General features: G+C 38.3%; 1 protein-coding gene across 2 annotated transcripts in view; it reads left to right on the forward strand.

The window, feature by feature from the left end:
* The first annotated feature begins 799 nt into the window (after nucleotides 1-799).
* The window catches only part of znf236 (zinc finger protein 236), a 51,873-nt gene continuing 39,082 nt past the window's right edge, over nucleotides 800-13,590 (forward strand). For both annotated transcript variants that reach the window (XM_080897247.1, XM_080897248.1), the window contains exons 1-6: nucleotides 800-878; nucleotides 2,014-2,153; nucleotides 7,310-7,474; nucleotides 7,568-7,746; nucleotides 8,543-8,673; nucleotides 11,897-12,069. In XM_080897247.1, the coding sequence (XP_080753373.1) occupies nucleotides 827-878; nucleotides 2,014-2,153; nucleotides 7,310-7,474; nucleotides 7,568-7,746; nucleotides 8,543-8,673; nucleotides 11,897-12,069 (840 nt within the window). In that variant the 5' untranslated portion in view covers nucleotides 800-826. The remainder of the gene's footprint in view (nucleotides 879-2,013; nucleotides 2,154-7,309; nucleotides 7,475-7,567; nucleotides 7,747-8,542; nucleotides 8,674-11,896; nucleotides 12,070-13,590) is intronic.

The raw sequence follows: 13,590 nt of genomic DNA on the forward strand, positions 1-13,590 counted from the left end.
CATTTCACAATCATCCAGTTAGTGTCTTCAGGATTTTTGGCCCATAAATGACCAAAGCTATTCATAACTCATTGCTTCCCTCTGCTGGTGTTAAATTAAGCTAAAGTCAGATTACAACTTGTCTTTGAAAAATTATTAGGATCTCAATTGTGAACTCCAAACTAACATATTGCACGTTATGATATTTTTTTATCTCATACTCCTAGAGGATTTAAACTACATCAAAAGCAAGTTTATAGTTGAATTAATGCGGAGCATTTTATGGGTGCTTTTATATTCTCTGCCAGCAATATTACACTCATCCTTTTACAGATAGGCTCTTTAATGTGTCACTAGCATTTTAATTCACTTTGTGGCATTTTCTCTCTTTTAGTGGGCTATTAAAACGTTCCAATCAGTGTATCTGAAATGCCTAAGAAAGTGTGTTTTAGTCTGTTGGTCTGATTATTATTATTATCATTATTGTTGTTATTATTTTATTATTATTGGCCATTAATGAAAATAAATACCTCCTTTTTTAAAAAGAAAAAACATTTTGACGAATTTGACTGTACTTGTGTCTTGTTATTTTATCTTTTTACGGCTCGTTTACTGCTAAGATAAGTGGCTTTGCGCATATTCCAAGCATTTCATAACAACGTAGCTTCAAAACTTGAAAGTTGCTGTTGTAGTACACAAAAAGTGAAGTACAACAAACCAAACAGTAGATGTCTCCCTAGTCCGTGCGGCTGTGTGTCTTCGCGAGGACGCTGCTGTCTACTGATGACAGAGTCGCCATTTTGAAAAGCAAATCGTTCACAGCACACCCACCCTGAGTACTGGAACTATGCCGCGGGGCCGGCCTCGCAAACTGAGAGTTCAAAGCAACGACGAAACAGGTAACAAGTGCCAAAATGCAAAGAATAAAATATATATATAATGGGCTATCCAAATAACCTGCTATTGTTTTGCCAAACACCCCTGTAGCGCATATAATAACACTTCAATGTAGTGCATATAGTCCCCGGATATAGTATTGCGGGTGGGCTTTGCTTTGTACGGCGAAGGAGTGATTGAGGCGGAATGATATTAATAACGTTTCGGTGCCTCTTCTTATTGGCTTCCAGTCTAAATTGGTGTCCGCGAGGAGCGGAGCTCGGTGCTGTGTGGCGTTAGTTAATGTACGCTTTTTTTTTTTTACATGGAGTATACATTTAATAGTATTTCGTTGTTAGCATGTTGTTGCTAACTAGCTGGTTTCGCTATCGTTAGCTTCTTGGCTAACGCGCTAAAATGTTGGCCATTGTTGTTTTGATACTGTGAAGCGCTGTAGCGAGGCTGTCCAGCTGCCGATGCATATCTTGGAACAAGTTGTCACAACCGCACATTTAACACGACCCAAAGAAAATGTTATCATGTGCTGTGGAAATGCATTCATTTTGCAATTTGATAACATTGTCAGAACACAAGGTTGTTACAGCTGCTCGGTGGCCGCATAACTTAAACTGAATGTTACCCCGTGATCCCACTGATTGACGAGTAAACGAGGAGGACCCGACATTATATCAAACTTGATGGCTGGATTATACAGTCCGACCCTGCCGGCGACTTAACCACTCCAGTGGACATGCAACACTTGAAATCAAGTTAAACAGGTGCATGTGTATAACTAAAAGCACATATGACATGCGATTGTAAATGAGCTGAAAAGGACAAATACTTTTGTTAATTTCATATACGATCAGAATGATAACTTATGTTCACAAATATTGCTTCTAGATATGTTTAATGCTAATCTTAGACCTGACATCTGCTGTTATATCATAAATACACTATTTGAATGAAGAGTCATGTGACGTGTACAATATAAATGCTACCTACTGCTTGAATCCAGACTTCAAAGAAAAATATCCAGGCAACACATAACCTGTGTTAGTGAAGAGGTACAACATGTACTTTAGCTATCCTTCACAGGAGAAATCCTCTTAAAGCACATTAAGATACTCATGTGTCACTTCTTGTGCCTGTCATCAGATGCGGATCCCAGTGAATCTAAGGCAGAGGGCTTCAGTGATGGGGAGCTCAAGGATAAGAAGTGCACAATATGCTCCCAGATTTTTACCACAGAGAGCCAGCTGCAGAAGCACCTCCGTGAACATGAGGTCAATGATAAGGTAGGTACAAGATGGATGTGTCAGCAGGACACAATATCTTGGGTCTGCTCACTTTAGATGTAGGTCACTGACGGTCATCCAGGATTTTAGGGTAGTTCTGGTAGTGCTTTTTTAATTGATTTTCAAGCATTTAATGTCAGTTCAAATATTTGTTGAGTTGAGTGATGATGTCCAGGGTTTTAGTTGTTGTGTATTGTATTTGCTTGAAAATGATCTAGCCCTTGACAAAAAGTTGGGAACATTAAAAAAAAGTAAGCGACTACTTTAAAGTTGACGAGCTTAAATGTCAAATGATTTCTATTACTGCTAAATTAAAGTGCTTATTAAGTCATCACAGATTTTTTTTAGTTAAAATGACTTAGTTTACATAGTCCAGTAATTTAAGTGGGCACTACGGATAAAAATGCCTGTAATACAATATTTTTTTAAAATCCATTGAATTAAAGCTGGATCTGTACTTGTTTTACTTAAACCTCGACACTGTGAAAGTGTAGAAGGCAAAGCTACAAAAATGACGTGTTTGAACGACAAATTATAGACCTGACTGTATGATAGCACACCTAATATTTTAGCTAACATCTACAGTTTGCTACTAGAAACCCAGAACGTCCTCAAAATGAATTCCAACACCGATATTAGCTATTTGGCAATATATCTGTATCCTTTATTTATAACAGTTGATTAGTGAACATTTTTAAGAAGTGAAGAAGATACAGGAGAAATGCCCATTAACCAAGTTATAAGTGTTCATGTTACATAGTTTGGCCATCAGAGGGCACTCTGCAAGAATGTTTGAAATACCACAACAACAACCAGTGATCTGAGCATAGTCAGGCAGAATATGTTTACGTTTTGTTTGTCTGATATAGGGCTGCCACAAACGTTTATTTTGATAGTCGACTAGTCACCGATTATTTTTGCGATTAGTCGATCATGCATCCATTGGACGTAAAACGTACAGCATATTGCACCAGCATGCATCTGCTCTTATATAACTATCATTAGCTTACAGCTTTAAGTGTTTAAGGTATGTGCTAACTAAAAATAAAGACAAGATGATAGTTTATTAAATTTTAATGAAATTTACAGATTGTTTCGGTGAAGTTTAATAAACTCCTTGCTATCTAAAATATAACGGGACACTGGAGTATATTCTTGAACATCTCACACTTCTGATAATCAGTTGTCTGCTTGACGTTTGTTCAGCTGTGTAAAAACTATAACTTTAATCTCAGCCAAACCGATTTACTCAGGAAGAAATAAAATACAAAAAAAAAGCCAAACAATAGCATGTTTAAGTTATCTAAGTGACTTATGTATGTTTAACCTGAGTAGCGAAAGACGGTGGTGTGTTTGAAAACGATTTGCCGGGAGTCCGGTGTTCTCACGGGCTCTAGTGAGCCTTGCCCCTGGCTAGCTATCGAGCTAGTGGGTAACAGACGTCTCCGAAAACGAAATATGTTCAACGTTTATTTTGTGACCCAGCAAGAATAATAAGAGTAATTTTAAAACTAACTAGCTGCCGCCATTGTTGGAAACTGAGCTGGGCTGCGCTATGAATTCTGGGACACAGCTTCTTCTTCTTCTTCTTCGGGGTTTAACGGCAGCTGGCATCCTTGTACATGCAGTGCTGCCCTCTTCTGTTTCAGTCCGTTATTACACTCTTAAATCCTACGACTCATTCCTACGTCTTTTGTGATCTTACAAAGCTTCAAACGACGCGTCGACTATTAAATTAGTCGTCGACGATTTTGATAGTCGATGTAATCGTGACTAGTCGACTAATCGTGGCAGCCCTAGTCTGATAGAAAAAAATATCACCTGATATATCTGATTTTTAAATCGCCAAATACTGGTGATTTCTAAACCTGATATCAGTCAGGCTCTATCACACCCACTCTGGATGCTACAATATTAATAGTCAAGTGTAGCTTGTAGTCGATGCATACAATAAAAATAATTACTCTAAAATTATACTTGACCTAGAGTTTGCATAATCTGCAAAGTAGCAGATTAAAAGTACTGAATCTGGTCAACTCAAATGGAAAAAAAAATCAAAATCCTTAAATAAATTTTTTGAAAAGAATTAGGCTAATTACTTGATTTAATTGGTTGGAGTATTAGGGTTTGTGATGATGGAAAAAGAAGAAAGTGTTAGTCTCATACCATGTGAGCAGGTGAAGGGAATGACAGACATGGTGTTAAATCTGCAGTGGATGACCCAGCTACAGCTACAGGTTGCATTTGGGCCACTCTAGTAGCTTAGCATTAAAGCTGGAGCTATCCTGGATGTTTCAGCTTGGATCATTTTTCACAGCGTGAAAGTTTAAACTTGCTGTAGTCTGTTTGGCAGTCTTAGCACAGGTCTCACCTTATTTACAGCCATTTACTTTGAAAGCTTCTGAAATGTACTGTTACAAACAGTCAAAAGACCATGGTTTCTCACCCTACCTTTCCAGTGACAGCACAGTAAATATTACTGTATGATGTCAGCTGCAGTCTTCCCTCTGTAGTTTCAGAGTTCTTTTCCCCACCTAACACATGTCATGCTGCCACATAGGAAAGTCCTAACATTCCTATTAAAGTTTCTGAAAAACATTAACTGATGTACAGATCCAAACAAAATATGAAATTTAAAGTTTTTGTCAAACTTTTCCCTAGTGCCTTTTTAACAGAGCAAGGGATTTTTAACATGTCTAAAAAATATTAGTTTTCTTTAAAAATATTAAGTTATTTATGTTTGCTCACAATAACACAGTTATTTAAGCAAAACAAAAATGACCAGGGTCACTATTATTAGCCCTCTGACAAACTGACCTTTTTATTTAGCCATAGTACAAACTACAGCTGTGCAGTGATGTGCTTTAACTTTGTAATGTTCAAAGCTTGTAAAGTCAAGTTAAATCTGAGGGTTATCTTCCCATTTACACACAGTAGAAAAGCTACAGAAAGGGTTTGAATTGTCACTTGAGAAAGTGCCAAAGACAAAGGAGATCAGTTTAAAATTGAGAAAAAGAATCACTTATGCTAACACAGGAGGAGATGGATATACAAAGTTATCATAGGCTGGCATAGATCGGACGCCAAAGATTTCAAAGATTCTGGAAAGAAAAATAGTAAGAGATGTATCTAATGACTCAAGAACAACTGCCATGACGCCAGTAAATGACTTAGCCAGGTCAGGAATTGAAATCTCAAAGAAGCCAATCACTACAACCGTGCACACGAATGGATTACAAGACCAAGAAAATCTTCACTTGACTGCAGCCGGACTGAAGTATGTCGATAACAACCTGGAGAAAGATTATGCACACTGGAAACACATCCTTTGATCATATGGAAAGAAGCTAGAGCTCTCTGGTCACAGATGCACTGCTTATGTTTAGAGAAAGAAGGGAGAGGTGTACATCTCCACAGTGTCCCCTCAGTGTAACACGGTGGTTGGAGTATTAGGCTGTGGGAATCCTTTGGCACGTCTGGAACTGAGAATTTCATCAAGTTGGAAGGAAGAATGAAGGATATGTGAAGATTTTAAAAGAAAACCTCAAGCAGTCAACAACAAAACTTGTTTCCTTCCTTCCATTTTTTTTTGCAAAAAGCTGAGTTCAGTTTCTCTTGCCACACCCAGGCCTGATTAATGCCATACCTGTTCTCAATCAAGAAATCACTTTCTGACCTGTCTGACAAAGTGGAGTAGACCAAAAGATACTCAAAAGCCAGACATGATGCCATTATCCAAGTAAATTCAGGAACAAATGAGAAACAAAGTAATTGAGATCTCTTGGTCTGGAAAAGGTTATAAAGCCAATTTTAAAACTGTGGGACTCCAGTGAACCACAGTGAGAGCCACTATCCACAAATGTCAAAAACATGGAACAGGGGGGAAACTTCCCAGGAGTGGCTGGCTCACCAAAATTAATCCAAGAGCGCAGCAACGACTCATCCAAGAGGTCACAAAAGACTCCAGAACGACATCCGAAGAACTGGTCTCACTTGCCTCAGTTAAAGTCGGTGCTCATGACTCCACCATAAGAAAGAGAGTGGGCAAAAACGACCCGCATGCAGAGTCCCAAGACAAAAACCACTGCTGAGCAAAAAGAGGTTCATCTCAGTTTAGCCAGAAAACATCTTGATGATTCCCAAGACTTTTGAGTAAATACTCTGTGAACTGAGGAGAAAAAGCTGAACTTTTTGGAAGGCGTGTGTCCCACTATATCTGGCATAACAGTAACACAGGATTTCAGAAAAGGAACATCATGCCAACAGTGAAGTAAGATGATGGTAGTGTGATGGCTAGCACCTGAGTCACCACATAGGACAAAAAGTATTCTTGAAATAACATTTTGAAAACTTCTCTTCACTTCTTTATGATCACGTATGGCGATGTTGTATGAAGCGGGTACACTGTGATAATGGTTGTGTTGGTGGTTTCTCTTGGTGTAGGATAATCGGACTGTGTTCCTTGGGAACTCATTCTACATCACATTCATTTATGCATTTTAAAGCACTCACAGCACTCACATCTCTGCCTGCTTCATTTCTTGCTCGCTTTTGGTCACACTCCCTCTCTCACTTCTTTATTCTCAGGATCTCACACATTGCGCACAATCACAGGCAAGTTAAGGGATTTAGTTCTTAATGCCATGCTACTGAGGAGAAAGTTAGAATAGAGAGACCGGGAGCAAAAAGATGTCAATTGGAGCTTAATTCGTTTCATTTGCAGCTGCACCTGTAGCTCTGGGCCATTTAAATTTCAAGTCCATTGCCTTTGCTCCCACTTTCCAGGTTGAAGAGCAGTGGCCTCTGAATATGCCAGAGTGAGTAAGACTCAACTGTGTCAGTACCACTCTCAGACTTGACTAGATTCAAAAAAGCACTCTAAAATGAAGTCAGCTTGTTCTCCTAATAGAAAAGAAATTTAATATTGGGGCCATTTTTGCCTCATGGGGATTTTTTACAGTACTCTCTACCCTTCACAACAAAGCAGTTTCTTAATTTAGACAAAGTAGTACATTGATTGAGATTCAGCTGTTCCATCTTGTCTTTTTAGTCTCTTCTCTGTCTCCATCTGCCTTCACATAGTGACAGCAGCAACAAGAAGCTCACAGCAGAAGGTCATTTTTTTTCCCATTCTTTCATTTCTCTTTCTCTTGCAGCCTCATCGTTGTGACCAGTGCTCACAGACGTTCAACGTGGAGTTCAACCTCACGCTACACAGGTCCACACACACTACATCGGACTTCACCTGCCCCGTTTGCAATAAGAAGTTCTCTCGCATCGCCAGCCTTAAATCCCATATCATGCTGCATGAGAAGGAGGAGGTAAAATGCCTCATGCTGTGGTTTCTGTGCATATTATGCACTTTTATTTCTCTTTTAGACTGCTTTCTATGTTATTGGTTTCCATTCTTGCAGAATCTGATCTGTGTTGAGTGCGGAGATGAGTTTGTTCTTCAAAGCCAGCTCTCTCTGCATTTGGAGGAGCATCGGAAGGAGCTCTCGGGCATCAAGGTCTACACCTGCAAGACCTGCGACAAGGAGTTCAAGACGTCTGCGCAAATAAAGGAGCATATGAAGAGTCACATCAAAATGAGGTCAAACAAGACACTTCAGGATGCTGATTTATTACATTTGACACAGTCAAGTGGAAAAGCTTTGGGTTAAAAATTTGGTATGAATCATGCAGCTGTTTAAAGAAAAATTCAAAGCATCGACATATCTAGTATTTTGTACAGACCGAGGGGTGTCTGATTCAGGATAGATGAATCTTTTATGAAGAAAAAAACATTTTTGCAAAAACAGTTTTAGGTGAATTTGCAGCTCTGCAGAGTGATGAAATTAAAGCACCATCTTTCATGGCGTTCATGGAAAATAAGTACATTTGTAGTCATTGTCAGATAATCTTTCATTTGAGCTAAGCACAAAAATGCTTAAGCGAGTCTATGCAGCTGTTCTCAAAACTCTCTGTAGCCTGTTACTGCTAGAGGCTAAGCCAATTTAATGCTTTATGCTACTTCAGAGCTATTCTTTTAGACATGGTTTCTATGATAATGTTAATTTGCAGACTAGTAACAAATATGCTACTTATTGGACTAAGGCCTGTTTTAAAGAAGTTCAATTTCCTGTAAGTGTACAGCTGAGTACTTTTAAAACTCATTAAACCATTCAGAAAGCGCTTGTGTGTAATGCCACATACCATTTTGTCTTTACTTATAGAACAAACATTTGTTTTAATTGTAAAGAAAATAATTACACAAAGGATAATTGTCTAAATCTCAAACATAAGGCTTAAAAAACTGTTTTGTTGTATTATGAGTGACCTTCCGTGGTCCTATGTTAATGCACACTATATTAAACTAGATTTTTTTCTCATGGTTCTTTCCTTTACAGGCCACTTACTTCTACTTCAAGAAACTACAAGAAAAACATAGATCGCAGTGGGTTCACAAACAGCTGCCATCATTGTGGAAAGGCTTTCAAAAAGCCCAGCCAGCTCATCAGGCACATCCGAATACACACAGGTGAGTGAGAATGGAAAAAGAAAAACCTGATTATGGTGCTTATATTGAGATTTAAGCTCAGAGCAAAAATACTGCAGAAACTGGAGGGTAGAATTTGTATCTACTTCAGGCCAATACAGGATCCTTTAGGCTAATTTTCTTTGTTCTGGATAATGAATTTATAAACAAAAAAAACTTTAGACAGCCATTCAGCATTGAGAAGAGGATCTAATTGTTTCTCCTTGATAGTTCACAGTGGTTTTAATTAGCTTAGATCAGTGGTTCCCAAACCTTTTTTGCTAGGTCCCCCCTTTGTTTTACAAGAAAAAAAGTGTGGGGCGGGAACCCACACTTTGGGAAGGTCTGGCTTAGATGTTAAATTAAAATATTAGGATGAGCATTATGAGTCTTATGTGAAGGAATGTAAAGTTTACAAAATTTGGGAATCCCCAACATTGCTATGCAATGCTGTGTGGTCAAATAATAATTGTTCATTTTGGAGGTGTTTCCCCTTTTTGTAGTGACACAAAAAAAAGTAATATATTACAGATTCATACATTACACAGAACACTTTTATTAAAAGTAAAAAGTTATTTTACTGTTTTTCTATAAAATGACCTGAAATACATTGCATCATAATTACCAGTTAACAATATAAACCCACAGGCTACATCCATACACACCAACACAAATCCCTATCCTAATGAGGACACACACATAATCTTTCTCTTAGTATTCAGGTATGAACACAGAGCAAAGATGAAAACCACCACAAAAAGACTGTCCTGGATGCAGTGTGCACTTAACTCTCTCCGTTTGTGGAATGAAAAAAAAAAGTCCATACGCATGCAATGTATTTATACAAGTAGAAATGATAAGCAGGATCAATAGACACGCAGGCTAACTGTAAAAACTTCTCACTTTTAAAGTTTAACATGATGTTTATATCAATTTCTATTAAATATAGGATAATTGATATAAACATCATGTTAAACTTTGAAAGTGAAGGGTTTTATAGTTTGTAGCAGACTGCAGGCTCACGTTAAATTGGATGCCAACAATACGTTTTTGTAATTTGAGTCTTCTTTTGAGGAAACTCTTATTTTAGGGACTGAGGAGATCAGCTGGTGTAGTTTTGAAAGCCAGATGTCTGCCATTCTTGCTTGTATAGCTTCTATAGTATTCAGCTACTTGTTTTATAATGTGTCAAACATTTGTGTGAGCAGAATGTAGCTGATCTATGTCCTGCTTTAAATAAGCAAAGGCTTCAATTATATAATCTGTAAACATCATTAAGCAAAGATGTTAATAAACCCCATGTACGAATGCACCGCCACCACTGATGCTGGCTACTGACCTGTGTGCTGGTAAACATCTATTCAGAACCCGTCAATAGTTTCTAAAACGAATTTAAAATCTAACCAAAGAAGCATTTGTGGTTTTGTCTGTGAAGGTTGTTCTCAGTCATCCAGGTCATCGTAGTCAAAGGAGCTTGCAAAGAAAAGCGTCTGGACTTCTTTAAGTTGCTTGAAGACGTTTCACCTCTCATCCGAGAAGCTTCTTCAGTTCTAAGGTCAAATGGACAAAAGGACCCCCTGATGATCCTCTAATCGCGATTAGAGGATCATCAGGGGGTCCTTTTGTCCCTCTGTGGGGGGTTACTCCCACTAGGTTTATATCAGAGACTCTCCACCATTTGACCTTAGAACTGAAGAAGCTTCTCGGATGAGAGGTGAAACGTCTTCAAGTAACTTAAAGAAGTCCAGACGCTTTTCTTTGCAAGCTCCTTTGACCATTTGTGGTTTTAACTTTCTTTTGTGTGTGCACTGCAGTAACAACTTTGTTTACTGACACTGTTCCTCTATAGTGTTCTTGAGCCCTTGTGGTATGTGTGGTGGAGAGAGGTATAGATATTTCTCTGGCTTCTCTGAATCAGTTCTCTGAAACAGTGTGAGCGGTTGCTTCTTATATTTCATTTGTGAATGAATTTTGCATTTGAGGTTCCAGAAACCTGAAGAGTGAGTGGATACTGTCAGCAGCTTGAATTGATGGGGGTTCAGTAGCCTGCAGTGGACTTTCAAGGTGTTTGGAGACTTTTTGTTTTCTTTCATTTTGTTTTTAAATTTTATGTCCCTTTGAGGCACTTTCTTCCTGTGAATGCTGTCCAATAAAATTAAAATATACAAGCCATATATAATCAAGGACTTTTTTGTAGCTCAGAATGAGGGTTTGGGGGGTTTAAGCTATGCCACAATTGGCCCTGATATGGTTAAAACATGGAGTTTGTATTACCATTTTCTCCTGTTATATATGGGTATTTGATATACAAAAACATATTAAGACTTAAAACCACAGGTTAAAAATAATCCTGATGATTTTCTTTTGATGGAAAACTCTTTGGTAGCTACAAACATTTTTATGAGCAGGAAAAAAACAGCGCTTATTCTGGTTTTCTTTTCTTTTGCTCTTTCATATAAGGCTACAAATTCGTAAGTAGCTGCACTGCTTATCTGGAAAAACTGCACACCTTCAGCTGGGCCCATTGCTCAGCTGTGGTATGGAGAGATTGTGTGGGTAGAATTCGATATTCCGTTTCAATTCAAATGTTCTTGTGGTTCCTGTGAACGTTCAGCCATCTGGGTTCAGGATAATGTAGCCAGTAGCTGCCACCCACATGTTGTTTACCCATCATCCACATGTTAAATTGTTTGGCTGGGCTGAGCTGGGGTTTTTTTAATGCAGAATTGAATTGACTTCTCTTGTGCTTTGAATCTCAAACAACCTTTCAGTTGATGAGGTAAAGACTATAGAAACACACATTATGGTTCATTTGCACCTCTGTGGTTTGCAGTGATGTTGGAATGGTACAGGACTGTATTTAAGTCATCTTAATTTAGCTTGAAGTAATACCAGCCTTATGTTGTTACCAAGGTGATAAAATTGCATGGTTGTACTGTAACAAAATTAGATATCCTACCACTGACAGTCACATATGTGGGTAATATTGTTGGACAAATTCTTATTGAAGCAATGCTGGTGAGTTTTTTAATGATCATACATTAAACACAACCATGTATTGTATAACATATAATAATTACTATATCTCCAGGAATAGTTTTAATTTTGTTGTTGAATTTTCTGGAGATGACAAGGGATTCATTGAGATTGTATAAATTTGATATTATTATAAATATTGTCATTATTACAGCTTGATTCTTGACCTCATCGTGCTCTTCCTCTGCAGGTGAGAGACCCTACAAGTGCACGCACTGTGGCAAGGCTTTCAACCAGAAGGTGGTGCTACAGACTCACATGGTGAGACACACCGGGGAGAAACCTCACCTCTGCATGTTGTGCCCTGCCTCCTTCTCCCAGAAGGGGAACCTGCACTCTCACGTTCAGAGGGTTCATTCTGAGGTAAGAGCACAGTAAAAACACAGTCATGGCTTCAGATGCATGTTTCAAGACTGTGTAATTAATTTGTTTATAAAGATTAGATATGGTCATTAAAGGGGAATTGATGCTATAATGTTTTACATTTCTGACATCCTGGTATCACATTGTATAGAAATGGTACCAGTTTAATCTCACCTAAAGAAAGGTTTTCCTTGGGTGAAGTCAGCCATTGTTTTTATTAGAAACGGTTAATGAGCTCCTTGTTTTGTTTACTTGCAAGTTCCTTTTTAACTTAGTGAATCGACTTAAATTCAGGAAACTAAAACTACATTTCAAAGTAAAAGTTCTAAGGACTTTAAATGGTTTCGAGTTAAGGACTTCACACAAATTTATGTAAACAGTTAACACCCAAAACATCATGTTCATGAAAAGTTTACCAGCTTTCTACAATTCACTAGCATGTCTTTCAGTTGTACTGTTTCCCCAGATACATATATGTATTTTTTCTTGTACATCTTGTTGAGCCACACACTAAATTGCCAGAACCTCTGTTCACAGCTTGTTATACTCAAAGCACGGTACTTTGTCATATTGTTTGTGTGTCAGGAAGGGCATAAGGTTCCTTGTTTGATTTTTCTCCTTTGTAAACACCTCGCAGAAGCCATTTTTTTGCAGCCTAGCTGATTTATCCTTCCTCATATTGTCAGGGAGGCTAAATGGGGACCGTCAAGTCTTCCACTTAGTGCTACACTGTGGTTGAGGGGTCAGACGAAGGACACACATCATAGATCTCTCTGGGGACCTAAATTCTCATGTGTGTGGTTGTGTCTGTTTCTCGAATTTATAAACTGAACTAGTTAATGGTTGGATTTAAAGAGGTGGTGGTATCTCCTGGTTTAATGACTACTTCCAGTAATGTGGCTACAAGCTGAACTAACTCAGCTCTGTGGCATAATGATTGTAAAGGTCCCTCAAAGGTCCCTCATCACAATGAGCAGCGCTAGGTGAGCATGAATGATGTGTTGTGCTTGCACACCAAGCCTTAAACTAATTTAGTTCACTTCAGCCAACCTGGCTGCTGAGAGAAATAGGTTTACCTGGGTCTTTTCTGTAGCACACACAGTCTGTACTTTCTTATAGTCAGAAGCAAGGAGGTGTAAAATTCTCATTGTTGCAGTCGGGTTGCTTAAACAATATAAATATAAATCAAGCTTAATTATGCACCTAAAGAAGAGATACAGGAAATTGCTACAAATATGTTAGCACATCCTTCTTTGTTACTGAAGCGGGGGCGTTTTAATTACGGCTCTTTCAACAGATTTTACTGATTAATAAAAAGCTTCACACTGAGCTGTCAGAGATTGGCAATCATATTAAATGGCTGGTTGTGGTCTGTTATTTGGATTGTGAATAAAAAGTGCTTTTGAGAAAAACGTTGCATAACTTTTTTGTCACCGGTTCAATCGGTCAAATGAATTGAAGTGTGTGTTGTCTTACCTGCATACACCATTGTGCATTCCATGATAAAAGATGGTGATTTGG

This window comes from Rhamphochromis sp. 'chilingali' (genome assembly GCF_963969265.1).
Source record: "Rhamphochromis sp. 'chilingali' genome assembly, chromosome: 11".
Taxonomy (NCBI): domain Eukaryota; kingdom Metazoa; phylum Chordata; class Actinopteri; order Cichliformes; family Cichlidae; genus Rhamphochromis; species Rhamphochromis sp. 'chilingali'.